Source organism: Salvelinus alpinus, chromosome 12, assembly GCF_045679555.1.
Source record: "Salvelinus alpinus chromosome 12, SLU_Salpinus.1, whole genome shotgun sequence".
Taxonomy (NCBI): Eukaryota; Metazoa; Chordata; class Actinopteri; order Salmoniformes; family Salmonidae; genus Salvelinus; species Salvelinus alpinus.
Window position 1 is genome coordinate 33,544,916 of NC_092097.1, and position 18,487 is coordinate 33,563,402.

The 18,487-nt window shown below is 43.3% G+C and overlaps 1 protein-coding gene across 4 annotated transcripts in view; it reads right to left on the reverse strand.

Annotated features, from left to right (window-relative positions):
* Window positions 1-13,510, reverse strand: part of LOC139535929 (natural resistance-associated macrophage protein 2-like) — a 38,150-nt gene extending 24,640 nt beyond the window's left edge. For 2 of the 4 annotated variants that reach the window (XM_071335899.1, XM_071335900.1), the window contains exons 1-3: window positions 12,385-12,523; window positions 6,825-6,924; window positions 3,217-3,353 (exon numbers count right to left, since the gene is read on the reverse strand). In XM_071335899.1, coding sequence (XP_071192000.1) covers window positions 3,217-3,353; window positions 6,825-6,858 — 171 coding nt within the window. In that variant the 5' untranslated portion in view covers window positions 6,859-6,924; window positions 12,385-12,523. Of the gene's footprint in view, window positions 1-3,216; window positions 3,354-6,143; window positions 6,302-6,824; window positions 6,925-12,384; window positions 12,524-13,370 lie in introns of those variants that run through there. The other 2 variants (XM_071335901.1, XM_071335898.1) reach the window with 2 other exon arrangements.
* Between the last annotated feature and the right edge of the window lie 4,977 nt (window positions 13,511-18,487).

The window sequence follows — 18,487 nt, forward strand, 5'->3', positions numbered from 1 at the left end:
ATATGCCCTGTGATGTCATGATAATCCCTGTTATGCCATAGGCTCTATGACTCAATAACTGTGAAGTAATATACAGTACCAGTCGGAAGTTGACACACTACTCAATCAAGGGTTTCTTAATTTTTTACATTGTATAATAATAGTGAAGACATCAAAACTATGGAATCATGTAGTAAGCTAAAAAAGTGTTAAACGAAACAAAATATATTATATAGCCACCCTTTGCCACGATGACAGCTGTGCAAACTTGGCATTCTCTCAACCAGCTTCATGAGGTAATCACCTGCAATGCATTTCAAATAACAGGTGTGCCTTGTTAAAAGATAATTTGTGGAATTTCATTCCTTCTTAATGCGTTTCAGCCAATCAGTTGTGTTGTGACAAGGTAGGGGGGTATACAGAAGATAGCCCTATTTGGTAAAATCCCAAGTCCATATTATGGCAAGAACAGCTCAAACAAGCAAAGAGAAACGACAGTCCATCATTACTTTAAGACATGAAGGTCAGTCAAGCCGGGACATTTCAAGAACTTTGAAAGTTTCTCCAAGTGCAGTCGCAAAAAACATCAAGCGCTATGATGAAACTGGCTCGTGAGGACCGACACAGGAAAGGAACACCCAGAGTTACCTCTGCTGCAGAGGATAAGTTCATTAGAGTTAACTGCAACTCAGATGGCAGCCCAAATAAATGCTTCACAGAGTTCAAGTAACAGACATCTCAACATCAACTGTTCCGATTCACGCAGTCTCCTCTGGCCTTCGTGGTCAAATTGAGGCAAAGAAAACACTACTAAAGGACACCAATAATAAGAAGAGACTTGCTTGGGCCAAGAAACACAAGCAATGGACAATAGACCGGTGGAAATCTGTTATTTGGTCAAAGGAGTCTAAATTTGAGATTTTTGGTTCAGTAGGTGAACGGATAATCGCCGCATGTGTGGTTCCCACAGTGAAGCATGGAGGTGGAGGTGTGATGGTGCTTTGCTCGTGACACTGTCGTTGATTTATTTAGAATTCAAGGCACACTTAACCAGCATGGCTACCATAGCTTTCTGCAGCAATATGCCATCCCATCTGGTTTGCGCTTGGTGGGACTATCATCTGCTTTTCAATAGGACAATGACCCAGAACACACCTTCAGGCTGTGTAAGGGCTATTTGACCAAAAAGCAGAGTGATGGAGAGCTGTATCAGATGACCTGACCCCCACAATCACCCGACCTCAACCCAATTGGAAAATAAATGTGACAAACTGAAAGCATGTTTATCTTACCAACGGGACATTAAAAACGGTAATATCTTATGTTTCACAGAGTCGTAGCTGAACGACGACATTAAGAACATACAGCTGGCAGGTTATACACTATCGGCAGGACAGAACAGCAGCCTCTGGTAAGACACCTGTGTTTTTCTTACCACCACAGACCGATGCTGGCACTGAAACCGCACTCAATGAGCTGTATATAGCCATAAGCAAACTGGAAAATGCTCATGCAGAGGTGGCACTCAAAGTGGCCGGTGACTTTCATGCAGGGAAACTTAAATCAGTTTTACCTAATTTCTTCAGCATATTAAATGTGCAACCAGAGGGAAAAGAAATTCAAGACCACCTTTACTCTACACAGAGACGCGTACAAAGCTCTCCCTCGCCCTCCATTTGGCAAATCTGACCATAATTCTATCCTCCCGATTCCTGCTTACAAGCAAAAATTAAAGCAGGAAGCACCAGTAACTCGGTCTATAAAAAAAGTGGTCAGATGAAGCAGATGTTAAACGACAGGACTTTTGCTAGCACAGACTGGAATATGTTCAGGGATTTTTCCAATGGCATTAAGGAGTACACCACATCAGTCACTTGCTTGATCAATAAGTGCATCGAGGACGCCGTCCCCACAGTGAGGTATGTACATACCCCAACCAGAAGCCATGGACTACAGGCAACATTCGAGCTTAAAGGGTAGAGCTGCCTATTTCAGGGAGAGGGACTCTAACCCGGAAGATTATAAGAAATCCCGTTATGCCCTCCGACGAACCATCAAACAGGCAAAGCGTCAATACAGGGCTAAGATTGAATCGTACTACACCGGCTCCGACGCTCGTCGGATGTGGCAGGGCCTGCAAACTATTACAGACTACAAAGGGAAGCACAGCCGAGAGCTGACCAGTGACACGAGTCTACCAGACGAGCTAAATCACTTCTATGCTCGCTTCGAGGCAAGCAACACTGAGGCATGCATGAGAGCACCAGCTGTTCCGGACGACTGTGATAACGCTCTCTGTAGCCGACGTGAGTAAGACCATTAAACAGGTCAACATTCACAAGTCCGTAGGGCCAGACGGATTCCCAGGACGTGTACTCCGAGCATGCGCTGACCAACTGGCAAGTGTCTTCACTGACATTTTCAACCTCTCCCTGTCCGAGTCTAATACCAACATGTTTCAAGCAGACCACCATAGTCCCTGTGCCCAAGAACACAAAGGCAACCTGCCTAAATGACTACCGACCTGTAGCACTCACGTCTGTTGCCATGAAATGCTTTGAAAAACTGGTCATGGCTCACATCAACACCATTATCCCAGAAACCCTAGACCCGCTCCAATTTGCATACCGCACAAACAGATCCACAAATGATATATTTGGATTTGATTGATGGTTTGGGATAAGTTGGACCGCAGAATGAAGGAAAAGCAGCGAACAAGTGCTCAGCATATGTGGGAACTCCTTCAAGACTTTTGGAAAAGCCTTCCTCATGAAGCTGGTTGAGAGAATGCCAAGAGTGTGCAAAGCTGTCATCAAGGCAAAGGGTGGCTACTTCGAATAATCTAAATTATAAAATATATTTTGATTAACACTGTTTTGGTTACTACATGATTCCATGTGTTATTTCATAGTTCTGATGTCTTCACTATTATTCTTAATGTAGAAAATAGTAAAAAGAAAAGAAAAACCCTTGAATGAGTAGGTGTGTCCAAACATTTGACTGGTACTGTATTTTATAAGGTCATAATTGCACATGTGATGCCATAGGCTCTGGGTTAATCTGTGTGAGGTCATAGACCTTGACGTCATAACCCCTGTGATACCATAGGCTCTGTGAGTTAATACTTAATGTGATGTCATAGACCCTGAGATCATAGGCTCTGTGTTAATAATCCCTGTGAGTTTCTAGGCTGTGTTAATAATCTGTGTGTGGTCATAGGGCATATGGCCTCAGCACCTGGGTGACATCCTCTGGAATGGGCACCTTCTCCTCAAAGTATGTGGAGAAGGGCTCGTCGTCTGAGGCCGGAGTGGAGGTGGAGCTGTACAGGCCCTGGGTGCTCTGGATGACCCCATTCTCCTGAGGAGGTTCCTCTGTGTGAGAGAGAGTGAGTGAGTAACATGAAAACTACTGTGATCACATGACCCTGAGCAATATGAAGAGAGATTCTATTCTACCCACACTCTTCCCATTACCAAGCCATTTGTTCCACACCATCTGATTCGAGGCAAGCAACACTGAAGCATGCATGAGACAATCAGCTGTTCCTTGATGACCGTGTGATCACGCTCTCCGTAGCCGATGTGAGTAATACCTTTAAACATGTCAACATTCACAAGGCCGCAGGGCCAGACAGATTACCAGGACGTGTGCTCCGAGCATGCGCTGACCAACTGGCAAGTGTCTTCACTGACATTTTCAACCTCTCCCTGACCGCGTCTGAAATACCAACATATTTCAAGCAGACCACCAGTCCATGTGCCCAAGAACACCAAGGTAACCTGCCTAAATGACTACCGGCCCGTAGCACTCACGTCTGTAGCCATGAAGTGTTTTGAAAGGCTGGTCATGGCTCACATCAACACCATTATCCCAGAAACACTAGACCCACTCCAATTTGCAAACCGCACAAACAGATCCACAGATGATGCAATCTCTATTGCACTCCACACTGCCCTTTCCCACCTGGACAAAAGGAACACCTTTGTGAGAATGCTATTCAGTGACTAAAGCTCAGCGTTCAACACCGTAGTACCCTCAAAGCTCATCACGAAGCTAAGGACCCTGGGACTAAACACCTCCCTCTGCAACTGGATCCTGGACTTCCTGACGGGCTGCCCCCAGGTGGTAAGGGTAGGTAACACATCTGCCACGCTAATTCTCAACACGGGGTCCCCTCAGGGGTGCGTGCTCAGTCCCCTCCTGTACTCCCTGTTCACCCACGACTGCATGGCCAGGCACGACTCCAACACCATCATTAAGTTTGCTGACGACACAACTGTGGTAGGCCTGATCACCGACAACGATGAGACAGCCTATAGGGAGGAGGTCAGAGACCTGGCAATGTGGTGCCAGAATAACAACCTATCCCTCAACGCGATCAAGACAAAGGAGATGATTGTGGACTACAGGAAAAGGGAGGGCCGAGCATGCCCCCATTCTCATTGACGGGGCTGTAGTGGAGCAGGTTGAGAGCTTCAAGTTCCTTGGTGTCCAGATCACCAACAAACTATCATGGTCCAAACACAAAGCCTATTCCTCCTCAGGAGACTAAAAAGATTTGGCATGGGTCCTCAAATCCTCAAAAAGTTCTACACCATCAAGAGCATCCTGACTGGTTGCATCACCGCCTGGTATGGCAAGTGCTCGGCCTCCGACCGCAAGGCACCAGGGTGTAGTGCGTACAGCCCAGTATATCACTGGGGCCAAGCTTCCTGCCATCCAGGACCTCTATACCAGGCGTGTCAGAGGAAGGCCCAAACAATTGCCAAAGACTCCAGCCACCCTAGTCATAGACTGTTCTATCTTCTACCGCACGGCAAGCGGTACCGGAGTGACAAGTCTAGGTCCAAAATGCTTCTTAACAGCTTCTACCCCCAAGCCATGACTCCTGAACAGCTAATCACACAGCAACCGGGACTATTTGCATTGTCCCCCCTTTTACGCTACTGCTACTCTGTTTATTTTCCATACAGTCACTTTACCTACATGTACATATTACCTCAATTACATCGACTAACCGGTGCCCCCGCACATTGACTCTGTACCGGTACCCCCGTATATAGCCTCGCTACTGTTATTTTATTGTCGCTCCTTAATTTATTTTTATTACTTCAGTGTATTTTAGTAAATACTTGCAGTTTTAAGAAAATAAAATAGTATTGTTGGTTAAGGGCTTTATAGCCTCGCTACTGTATATAGCCTGTCTTTTTACTGTTGTTTTATTTCTTTACTTACCTATTGTTCACCTAACACCTTTTTTGCACTATTGGTTAGATCCTGTAAGTAAGAAATTCACTGTAAGGTCTACTACACCTGTTGTATTCGGCGCATGTGACAAATAAAATTTGATTTGATTTGATTCAGCTGCAGATTAAAGCAGACATTCATTGGCAACCTTGCCACAGTCAAGAGATTAAAAGCCATACTTTCAGTCTCTACTAGCCATCTATACAGTCACTTGTAAGCATGTATGACTAATGACAGAAGCGTTTTCCAACTTCAACAAGGAAGTGCCACATCAAAGTCCCCTGTAAAGAGTGTGTCAATCAACTCTCTGAACCCGGCCAAGTCTCCAGGAAGGGCCAACAAACCTGTTTTATGACACATTTTGAAACACTTCAGGTTATAAAGTAAAAGATATGCAATGTAAAACATTTTTTACAATATTTTTAATTGTCACATACACCGGATAGGTGCAGTGAAATGTGTTGTTTTACAGGGTCAGCCATAGTAGTACGGCGCCCTTGGAACAAATTAGAGTTACGTGCCTTGCTCAAAGGGCACGTCGGCTGATTTTTCACCTTGTTGGCTCTGGCATTCGAACCAGCGACCTATCCTTTACCAGACCAATTCTCTAACCGCTAGGCTACCTGCCACCCAATACAAGGTGTAATTTTTCTCGTTCAATGCACCTTTTACATGAATAGGCTACATCATACCGCTGAAAAGTAGGCTAAACAAAGAGCAATACTAAGGCCAAATATCTATTTGCGTAACAGGTTAAATATGAACAGCGTGATGACATGAATTGTCACATCATACGAATCAAGAGCCCACCAATCACGTCATTACACTAGAATTCTAGACCCTTAATGCATCCTCCTCCTCACACTAAAAGTGTACCACTCTACTGATGGTCTGATACAATGATCTGTACTTACTCAGGTTGGAATGTTCATTGGGCTTCTCTTCCTTCATCTCCGAAAGGTTCCACTCTCACTACGGTCTCTTTGGGTCCAAGTCTACTTCTTCTAACAGGAGCGTTGCTTACATAGGCTATATGTAGCCTACCTCACTGAATGTCTCAATAACTTCCTATTTCATTACACAAGTCAGACTCAGGATGAAAGACAAACTTACTAACCCATTCCCCTTCAACCCATGGAAAGAAAGCTTGGTCACAACCTCCTGATTTCTATTATTGCCACATCATCACCCCCTCCCCCCACACACACACACAAAAACAGTCATGCAAGAACATAATAACACATCCCTTCTAAGTCCAAGGCACAAGTCCCTAAATTGAAAACCATGACCAAGCTGTTTCCCCAAAGAGCACAGTGTCACTTCAGAAGAGGGTTATCACACACACTACCGCCAAGCTTATCTCGTTGTAGTGCTGGGAGTTAATGCCCTAAAATCAACAAGGTGAATCTCACTTTATCTTGAAAAAGGTATTGGATCGAAAATGTGCAGAGGTAAATCGTGTGTTTGGGAGTTATTTTTTCTACAATGTATTGTGTATACTGGCATAGAGCCTATAGCGTACCATGTGTGCTGAGCTGACCACAGTAAGGCGTGGGAGTTAGTGTGGTGGAGTGTCTTGTTTCTGTTAACGTTACCTTCCAGGAGGTCGGCTTCCCGCTCTGTCTCCATCAGTGTGGGTTGGGGTTAAAGGGGGGCGGAGGGTGAGCTCTGGAAATGCAGGGACTGGAGATCTGTCTGGAAACAGGCAACTGAAATTAAACTAAATATTAAGAGAAATATATACAGTGGGGCAAAAAAGTATTTAGTCAGCCACCAATTGTGCAAGTTCTCCCACTTAAAAAGATGAGAGGCCTGTAATTTTCATCATAGGTACACTTCAACTATGACAGACAAAATGAGAAGAAAAAAATTCCAGAAAATCACATTGTAGGATTTTTTATGAATTTATTTGCAAATTATGGTGGAAAATAAGTATTTGGTCAATAACAAAAGTTTCTCAATACTTTGTTATATACCCTTTGTTAGCAATGACAGGGGTCAAATGTTTTCTGTAAGTCTTCACAAGGTTTTTACACACTGTTGCTGGTATTTTGGCCCATTCCTCCATGCAGATCTCCTCTAGAGCAGTGATGTTTTGGGGCTGTTGCTGGGCAACACGGACTTTCAACTCCCTCCAAAGATTTTCTATGGGGTTGAGATCTGGAGACTGGCTAGGCCACTCCAGGACCTTGAAATTAGAGGTTGACCGATTATGATTTTTCATTTACATTTAAGTCATTTAGCAGACGCTCTTATCCAGAGCGACTTACAAATTGGTGCATTCACCTTATGATATCCAGTGGAACAGCCACTTTACAATAGTGCATCTAACTCTTTTAAGGGGGAGGGGGGGGGTTAGAAGGATTACTTTATCCTATCCTAGGTATTCCTTAAAGAGGTGGGGTTTCAGGTGTCTCCGAAAGGTGGTGATTGACTCGGTCGACCTCTACTTGAAATGCTTCTTACGAAGCCGTTGCCCGAGCGGTGTGTTTGGGATCATTGTCATGCTGAAAGACCCAGCCACGTTTCATCTTCAATGCCCTTGCTGATGGAAGGAGGTTTTCACTCAATCTCACGATACATGACCCCATTCATTCTTTCCTTTACACGGATCAGTCGTCCTGGTCCCTTTGCAGAAAAACAGCCCCAAAGCATGATGTTTCCACCCCCATGCTTCACAGTAGGTATGGTGTTCTTTGGATGCAACTCAGCATTCTTTGTCCTCCAAACACGACGAGTTGAGTTTTTACCAAAAAGTTCTATTTTGGTTTCATCTGACCATATGACATTCTCCCAATCTTCTTCTGGATCATCCAAATGCTCTCTAGCAAATTTCAGACGGGCCTGGACATGTACTGGCTTAAGCAGGGGGACACGTCTGGCACTGCAGGATTTGAGTCCCTGGCGGCGTAGTGTGTTACTGATGGTAGGCTTTGTTACTTTGGTTCCAGCTCTCTGCAGGTCATTCACTAGGTTCCCCCGTGTGGTTCTGGGATTTTTGCTCACCGTTCTTGTGATCATTTTGACCCCACGGGGTGAGATCTTGCGTGGAGCCCCAGATCGAGGGAGATTATCAGTGGTCTTGTATGTCTTCCATTTCCTAATAATTGCTCCCACAGTTGATTTCTTCAAACCAAGCTGCTTACCTATTGCAGATTCAGTCTTCCCAGCCTGGTGCAGGTCTACAATTTTGTTTCTGGTGTCCTTTGACAGCTCTTTGGTCTTGGCCATAGTGGAGTTTGGAGTGTGACTGTTTGAGGTTGTTATCAGTATAAAAAGACACCCGTCCACAAGTTCAAACAGGTGCCATTAATACAGGTAATGAGTGGAGGACAGAGGAGCCTCTTAAAGAAGAAGTTACAGGTCTGTGAGAGCCAGAAATCTTGCTTGTTTGTAGCTGACCAAATACTTATTTTCCACCATAATTTGCAAATAAATTCATTAAAAATCATACAATGTGATTTTCTGGATTTTTCTCTCTCATTTTGTCTGTCATAGTTGAAGTGTACCTAAGATGAAAATTACAGGCCTCTCTCATCTTTTTAAGTGGGAGAACTTGCACAATTGGTGGCTGACTAAATACTTTTTTGCCCCACTGTATAGTACAACACTGCAGAGACCAGTAACACTTATTTCGGGTTTGAAAAAAAGTATGCTTCCATCTCTAGCCTTAATTACTGACAAATTAAACTCTGGTCATTGTGGGTATCTGCAGGTTGTCACTCCAGTCACCCACTGAATCACAGAAGGATCAGTGTTAGTAAACAGTTGGTTTGGGATTTTATTAGGATCCCCATTAGCTGTTGCAAAAGCAGCAGCTACTCTTCCTGGGGTCCACACAAAACATAATACAGAACATCATTTGACAAGAACAGAACTACATACATTTTTTTTTAAAGGCACACGTAGCCTACATATCAATGCATACACACAAACTATCTAGGTCAAATAGGGGAGAGGCGTTGTGCCGAGAGGTGTTGCTTTATCTGTTTTTTGAAACCAGGTTTGCTGTTTATTTGAGCAATATGAGATGGAAGGAAGTTCCATGCAGTAAGGGCTCTATATAATACTGTACGTTTTCTTGAATTTGTTCTGGATATGGGACTATGAAAAGACCCCTGGTGGCATGTCTGGTAGGATAAGTGTGTATGTCAGAGCTGTGCGTAAGATGACTATGCAAACAATTTGGGATTTTCAACACATTAATGTTTCTTATAAAAAGAAGAAGTGATGCAGTCAGTCTCTAGTCAACTCTTAGCCAAGAGAGACTGGCATGCATAGTATTTATATCAGCACTCTGATTACAATGAAGAGCAAAACGTGCCGCTCTGTTCTGGGCCAGCTGCAGCTTAACTAGGTCTTTCCTCGCCGCACTGGACCACACGACTGGACAATAATCAAGATTAGACAAAACAAGAGCCTGCAAAATTTGCTTTTTGGAGTGTGGTGTCAAAAAAACAGAGCATCTCTATATTAGAGCAGTGGTTCCCAAAGTTTGGGTCGGAGCCCAAGGGCTCTGTTGGGGGGGACGGGGGGGGGGGGGGGGACGCAAACTCAGCTTCAAAACTTACTCTTGAAAGTTTTAATAGTAGAATGCACAAGGTGCAATTTTGAAATTGAGTAGTGCATCATTAGTTCCTTTTGTTATGGTAGTCACTGCATACCTTAGAGAGTTATTTATAACTTATCAGAAATGTCCAGATCAACTAGCCTATGTCAGTCAGCGAATGTTTTTTTATTGGCTTTTTTTTAGCCCATAGATATAGTTGTAATTTTTTTGTCACTCAAATAACACGGGTACACAGACAGGGCAAATGTATAGAATTGCAACAACAACAAAATGCTTTAAAACAGCAACATTTCCTTTGCACCTCATGACGAAATGTGTAGAATTGCAGGAAATAAGCTTTAAACCTGCAATATTATCTCCACCAACAAGACGGGTGTCAACAGTTTGTGTCATGAACAGTGCTTGTGTCCATAGAAAAATTCCAATGCTGGAAGCCCCCCCGAGTGAAAAAGTTTGGGAATACCTGGGTTAGAGTTGCATTTCTTTCCACCATTTCTCCACTTGGGTCTAAATACTGCTCTGACAGAGAAGAGCAGGACCGCTATAGAAAATGGTGAGAGGCTGACTGGTGCATGCTTTAATTTGTAGCATTAGACCAGATCTTACACAAGACAAGATAAACTAAACAAAAGTAACCTAGAAAAAAGGTATTCATTACAATGGGAAATAAGCACTCTTGAAACTTGTATCAATAGCCCATGACAGGAAACAACTGATATTGATGCTGCTGAGTAACTAGTTCTGCAACAGCAAAATGACTCAGCAAATGCACATGACTACTTCATTCAAGTTTAAAGTCACATGTACAAGTACAGTGAAACGCCTTTCTAGCAAGCTCTAACCCCAACAGTGTCGTAATCAATAACAATGTAATACAAAAAATATTACCCTGTGAGAATATTTGGTACAAAAGCCTTAAATTGACCCTAATATGGTCTCTGTGGTTAGAATACATATTATTCAGTAGCCACTGACCAAATTTCACTTCCCTCAACGAGAAGTTAACAAAAACCTCCTGACATTCACACAGTGTACCTTCAACACTTCACAAATGAACAAACAAGAAATAAATAAATAAATCAGGAGGCGCTATCCTGTCAACCTTGGGCAAACACCCCTATCAATGTAAATAAAATAAGTTGTACAACACCTGTGTATATACACTCAGTCAAAATTGTCAAATCAGAAGCCAGATCACTCATTCTTCCCAAGAAACAGAAGCATGAGACAGAAGAATGAGGGGCTGTGAAAGCGTGCAACTATCAAGTCATATGACTCATTGAAAACTTGGGGTGGGAGAGAGAGAACAGAGTGGGCAGTTTGCTCTCCCCCTAACCGGGGGCCTTTCCTCTCCCCAACAGACCTAATCTGTGAAAAACAGCTCACTCTATATCTATGTCACCTCCCTAACGGAACAAGGACCTTGCACACACACCCATCTACCCATCTCTTTTAAGGTATAGCAGCCTAGGAAGAAAACACAAGGCTATATATATTAGGCTATATTCCTCACATGACACAAGGAGTAGGCTTGAAATCAGGAAACAGAACAGTTTGGCCTAGAAATGTCTGAGGGCTGAAAAAATGCCTGTGGCAACAGTCTGGCAAGTTTAAAACATGTTATAGTTTGTCCAAATCAATGATTAGGCCTACATATCTGTCAAACCAAGGTCCGACTGACCATTTTCAGATCAAATCTCAAAGGTTGTGGTTTAAACAGTGAAGTGATTAAAGGTATTTGATATTTATTCAACCTTGTGCAATGTAAAAACTGTCCATTTAATTTCCATCTACACTGCATACACTAGATGTATTTATTTTAAGCTGTTTGGTGGCATGGGCTCACTTTGGCATTGAAACCCAGTCAAAACATGGGCTCACTTTGACATTGAAACCCAGTCAATAACAAATGACTAGCAAGCAAGTGTGGTTAATAACTGGATAGGAAGGGGGAGCAGAAAGTCTAGACATTTCTATGGCAGCTATCTGAAATTAAGTAAAAGTAAGCGTCAAAGGAGTACCATGACAAACCAATGGAATCTGAGCAAAGACGTGATTGTGACTTTCCTTTTGAGCCTGCTTATGATCAATGTAAGAAGTCAGATGAGTAACTACATCTGCCAAATTTCCTGGCTGATCAATATTCTGACGTCTATACTAACTGTTATATATCTTAACAAACATAGATTATCGCCAAAACCTTGGATAGGTAGCTAGCTAACCACAGGTAAACTAGCTACATTCCCCGGCTAGCGCTGGAACATTGGGTAACTAACGTTAACATGGACTCTAGCTGGCTAGTTCCCAAACGTGTAACTTAGTTAGCTTACTTATGCTGCATTAATAATATAATACTACAAATAAGTGTTACTTAATTTACATAGCTGTCTACTTACATTTTACAGTAAATAATTGACAGCTAACTAACTAACCAGCTAGTTAGTTCACTTTGACCTATGATGTGGCAAGCAATTAGCCTAGCTAGCTAGCGTTAACTTGGATGCCATGGTGTTAGCCGGCTAGCAAGCTAGATGTAAAGTTCAAGTAAAACAAGCACCGGAATGAATGGATCAGCGTCGTCTTACCTGGATATAGCTTATGTACAAAACGTGTGTTCATGTCAATTTCATTACGTTAAATAACGAATAGATAACTGACATGACAGTAGGACGTTTCCATTGACCCAGGCTTATTCAACAAAAGACATGTCGTAAAAAAAAAGTAATTGCGACATGTGTAATGGAAACTGCAATTTCTAAAGATCGACAACATTTTTATCCGTTAGACTGAGGTGGATTTTTTTATTTTGTCGAACTTTCTTCATTGCGACAAATTATGGAAACATTTTTTTTTTCCTCGAATAAATAATGATTTGAAGATACGCGGTGACATCGCGTGCCCAGTGTAACCTAACTATAAAGCTCCACTCCACGATTAATTCTAAATGCGAAATATTTTTTTTCCTAATATAAATATGTGTCTTTGCAGGACAATGATTGTCCTGACTTTCAAGAATGCCTGAATTGCTTCACCTTGCTGGCAATTTTTGTAAAGCCTACATTATGAGATTATTTGTATTTGTCAACTGCAGCCAAGCATCGATTATCATGTCACTAGAATAAGACCATCGATATTTATTGGAAAGGAGCAACAAGCTCATCTCCTTGCACTTTCACCACCCTATGAAGTTCATCATCATTCATTTCATCTGTAACCTAACAAACTGCATGTTTTCCTGACGAGTCGTGGTGGGAGGACCACACAAAATGTCGTGACTCCAAGTTTACTTTGATATGGTTATTATATCAATATTTTCGCATAAAAGCGTTTCTACCGATATATTTAATATATAATTATTAATATACGCCTACTGTATGATAGGTAGCAAATTAATTAGCTAACTAAAAAGTTAGCCTGCCTAGCTGGAACTTCTGAAAAAGAACATGTTTTAGTTCTACAAATTCCAAACGATAACACAACAAAAACATATTTACTTTTTACAAGACGTGTTTTTGCCGTCATGTGCATTAGTATCACAATTTCTAACTTATTTGCATTCGTTTTTACTTACACTTGTATGTTGACTTCTCTATTGACGTTGTTTTTAAGTTTTGGCGGACATTTCTTAGCGGATGTACAATCGTCGCGAATTTAATTATGGGGAGTTTCAGGCCCGGGAGTGAACCTATTTGTACACTCCGTCTACCGTCCACTAAAAAGACACACCCTCGTCCACTAACCCTCGCCTTATAACCTTGGGGGAATACCCGTCGCCATCTTGGTAGGTGGTCCAAATGATTAGCCAAGCAAGGGAAGTTTGCAACGTAAGCCCCTCAGCCCTCGTTTTCAGTCGACTTTGCGAGTGTACAATTATGTTCTCTCCGAGGCCTGAAACTCACCAATTAGTGATGGGCATTCCGGGTCTTTTCAGTGAGGCAGCTCGTTCGGCTCTGCTCACCAAAAAGAGCTGGCTATTTTGACTCCCAAACGGCTCTTTAAAAAATATATGTTTTGTATTTTTTCAAGTCAAACTGTTTGCGATAGTTTGACTATGATTGGTGTTAAAACAATTCTAATTAAATTATTAAATGAAATCATACTCTACCTTAACCACAATGTATTTAAAAATGCATTGGTTTGTTATGAAAAAGAATGCTATTAAATATTTGTATTTAAAGTACAACTTTTTAATGTATATAAACAAAGTGCATATAAATGTAACAATTCAAAACGAATACAATCTGAACAACATAATAATAGAATATTGCACCATATCAAAGAAAAATAAATAACAATGTGCAAGACTGCAGCATCACACTTAAAACATTAAACGGGTCCCTCTTTTCTCTCTCTTCTTTATTGCCATGTTATAACCAGCAGCACACGGCAATGCTGACCATATATTGCTTTTCTGAGAAATTTGCATTCAGAAATGCAAGCTGCCTCACTTTCGAGGGGCTGATGCGGTTTCTTCTCTCAGTAATTATTTGTCCCGTTTTCGAGAAGACCCTCTCAGAGGGAAAGGATGTGGCCACTATGCAGAGTCTCCCTGTCATGACATTAGTAAGCAGTGGATAGACAGAGGCCTTGTTCTTCCACCAGCTCAGAGGATCTGCAGATCTTTGGAGGAGGGGCTCCTCCAAATAAGATCGGACCTCCATTATGGCATCTGCTGAGGGATTCCTTCGTGCTGCATCCCCAGTTGCTCTCTCGTCAAACAGCATCCAAACAGCAGATGTTTGTGGCACTACTGCTGGTGCTTCTGCTCCACCTGATCCCTCTTCTTCCTGTTGCCCTTGTGCCTGAGCCAGCTGACTGCTGGGGCTGTCCCTCCCTGCTGCTGAGGTTATTCTTTGAAGAGCCTCATCAATTGCTCTGGCATCACTGAAGGCTAACTTCTTACACCTGGGGTCAAGTGCAGCGGTTTCTGATAGCACGTGATTATATTCCATTCTGTGGAACTTTCTGTCCGTTGATGAACATAGGGTGTCCATCAACTCTGTCACATGTCCTGTGGTTACATTTGCTTCTCTCTGGCGGCTGGTTGTGATTCGCTGCAGACGCTTACAAAGGAGTATCATTTTTGAGGCTGTCACATAGCTGAAAAGAGAGAACAGTAACTTATTAGTTCAGGTTCATGTTTTGTCTACTGATACTACATTCTCATCTACTGCTCATATACATATATAATACTGGATTAAATAATGATGTAGTAATAACTGCTTACTGTACCTCTCTCCACTGATCTCCACAGTGACCTGCTCAAAGGGTTCCAGGACTCTGCACACCTCCTCCACCACCTCCCATTCCTCTTGGGTCAGAGCATCAACAGGTGCATTGACAATGGCCAGGGTAGAGATGATGGCATCCTTTGACTCAAGAAACCACTTCAACATATAAAATGTTGAATTCCACCTTGTAGTGCAGTCTTGTTTAGGCCTCAGTTCAGGCATCCCCATCTGGCGTTGTGTAGACTTTAGTTTTTCAGCACCTACTGTGCTCCTGTGGAAGTATTCCACAGCTGCTTTCACTTTGTCCACAGTAGACTTCATCACCTTCAGAGCATCTCTTACAATCATGTTGATTGTGTGGGCAAGACATGGATGATGGGTCCATTTTAAGATTTTCATGGCTTTTGTCGCTAACACAACAGACCACTTTTCCATATACTTGCCATTCTCTGGCCACTCTCAACAGTTCCTCTGCCAAGTTCTCTGAGGTGTGTCTGTCGCTGAACTCAAAGCAGTCCAGAAGACAGCTAGACATCTAAAAATCTTCAATGAAGTGACATGTAACCGACATGTAAGAAGTGGTTACCCTTGATGTCCAGCAGTCAGTGGTAAGGCAAACTGCAGTAGCTTTTTGGACTCTTTCCCTCACTGAAGCCTGTGTGCTCTCATACAGTTGTGGAATAAATGATTTTGAAAGGGTTTTCCTGCTTGGAATTGTGTACATTGGATTTAGACTATTGCTATAATTTCTAAAATCTCTGTCCTCCATGATCGAAAATGGCTGGAAATCGGTGGCAATCATTTTAGCCAATGCAATATCAATTTGGCCTTGTTTTGCTAATGACATAGACTTTGGCATAAACTGGTCTATAGAAGACTGCGTTGCTGTGGGTCGCGGAGTAGGCCTACTTGACTGAGTGGATACATCTCCACGTGTGGAGGTGCTGACTCGACCACTATCACTAGCAGGCTCGCTAGTTTCTCGAAGCTCCGCTACAGCTTGCTTCACAGTTGTTTGCACAGTTCGCATATGCCGGTGTAGGTTGTGCGTAGAACCGGCTTTATATGAGATTTTGTTTTGGCAAATTCTACTCTGTGCTCTTGTAACAGTATAACTTTAGTCCGTCCCCTCGCGCGAACCAGGGACCCTCTGCACACATCAACAACAGTCACCCACGAAGCATTGTTGCCCTCCAAATACACCTCTGCTGTTTTCAACCAAGATCTCAGCGATCACTGCCTCATTGCCTGCATCCGTAATGGGTCAGCGGTCAAACGACCTCCACTCATCACTGTCAAACGCTCCCTGAAACACTTCAGCGAGCAGGCCTTTCTAATCGACCTGGCCGGGGTATCCTGGAAGGATATTGATCTCATCCCGTCAGTAGAGGATGCCTGGTCATTTTTAAAAAATGCCTTCCTCACCATCTTGAATAAGCATGCCCCATTCAAGAAATTTAGAACCAGGAACAGATATAGCCCTTGGTTCTCTCCTGACCTGACTGCCCTTAACCAACAGAAAAACATCCTATGGCGTTCTGCATTAGCATCGAACAGCCCCCGTGATATGCAACTTTTCAGGGAAGCCAGAAACCAATATACACAGGCAGTTAGAACAGCCAAGGCTAGCTTTTTCAAGCAGAAATTTGCTTCCTGCAACACAAATTCAAAAAAGTTCTGGGACACCGTAAAGTCCATGGAGAATAAGAACACCTCCTCCCAGCTTCCAACCGCTCTGAAGATAGGAAACACTGTCACCACCGACAAATCCACTATAATTGAGAATTTCAATAAGCATTTTTCTACGGCTGGCCATGCTTTCCACCTGGCTACCCCTACCCCGGACAACAGCACTGCCCTCCCCTCTGCTACTCGCCCAAGCCTTCCCCATTTCTCTTTCTCCCAAATACAGTCAGCTGATGTTCTTAATGAGCTGCAAAATCTGGACCCTTACAAATCAGCCGGGCTAGATAATCTGGACCCTTTCTTTCTAAAACTATCTGCTGAAATTGTTGCCACCCCTATTACTAGCCTCTTCAACCTCTCTTTCGTGTCGTCTGAGATCCCCAAAGATTGGAAAGCAGCTGCGGTTATCCCCCTCTTCAAAGGGGGGGACACCCTTGACCCTAACTGCTACAGACCTATATCTATCCTACCCTGCCTTTCTAAGGTCTTCGAAAGCCAAGTCAACAAACAGATTACCGACCATTTCGAATCACACCACACCTTCTCCGCTATGCAATCTGGTTTCAGAGCTGGTCATGGGTGCACCTCAGCCACGCTCAAGGTCATAAACGATATCGTAACCGCCATCGATAGGAAACAATACTGTGCAGCCGTATTCATTGACCTGGCCAAGGCTTTTGACTCTGTCAATCACCACATCCTCATTGGCAGACTCGACAGCCTTGGTTTCTCTAATGATTGCCTCGCCTGGTTCACCAACTACTTCTCTGATCGAGTTCAGTGTGTCAAATCGGAGGGTCTGCTGTCCGGGCCTCTGGCAGTCTCTATGGGGGTGCCACAGGGTTCAATTCTTGGACCGACTCTCTTCTCTGTTTACATCAATGATGTCGCTCTTGCTGCTGGTGATTCTCTGATCCACCTCTACGCAGACGACACTATTCTGTATACTTCTGGCCCTTCTTTTGACACTGTGTTAACAACCCTCCAGGCGAGCTTCAATGCCATACAACTCTCCTTCCGTGGCCTCCAACTGCTCTTAAATACAAGTAAAACCAAATGCATGCTCTTCAACCGATCGCTGCCTGCTCCTGCCCGCCTGTCCAACATCACTACTTTGGACGGCTCTGACTTAGAATATGTGGACAACTACAAATACCTAGGTGTCTGGTTAGACTGTAAACTCTCCTTCCAGACTCACATCAAACATCTCCAATCCAAAGTCAAATCTAGAATTGGCTTCCTATTCCGCAACAAAGCATCCTTTACTCATGCTGCCAAACATACCCTTGTAAAACTGACCATCCTACCAATCCTCGACTTCGGTGATGTCATTTACAAAATAGCCTCCAAAACCCTACTCAATAAATTGGATGCAGTCTATCACAGTGCCATCCGTTTTGTCACCAAAGCCCCATATACTACCCACCACTGCGACCTGTACACTCTCGTTGGCTGGCCCTCGCTTCATACTCGTCGCCAAACCCACTGGTTCCAGGTCATCTACAAGACCCTGCTAGGTAAAGTCCCCCCTTATCTCAGCTCGCTGTTCACCATAGCAGCACCTACCTGTAGCACGCGCTCCAGCAGGTATATCTCTCTAGTCACCCCCAAAACCAATTCTTCCTTTGGACGCCTCTCCTTCCAGTTCTCTGCTGCCAATGACTGGAACGAACTACAAAAATCTCTGAAACTGGAAACACCTATCTCCCTCACTAGCTTTAAGCACCAGCTGTCAGAGCAGCTCATAGATTACTGCACCTGTACATAACCC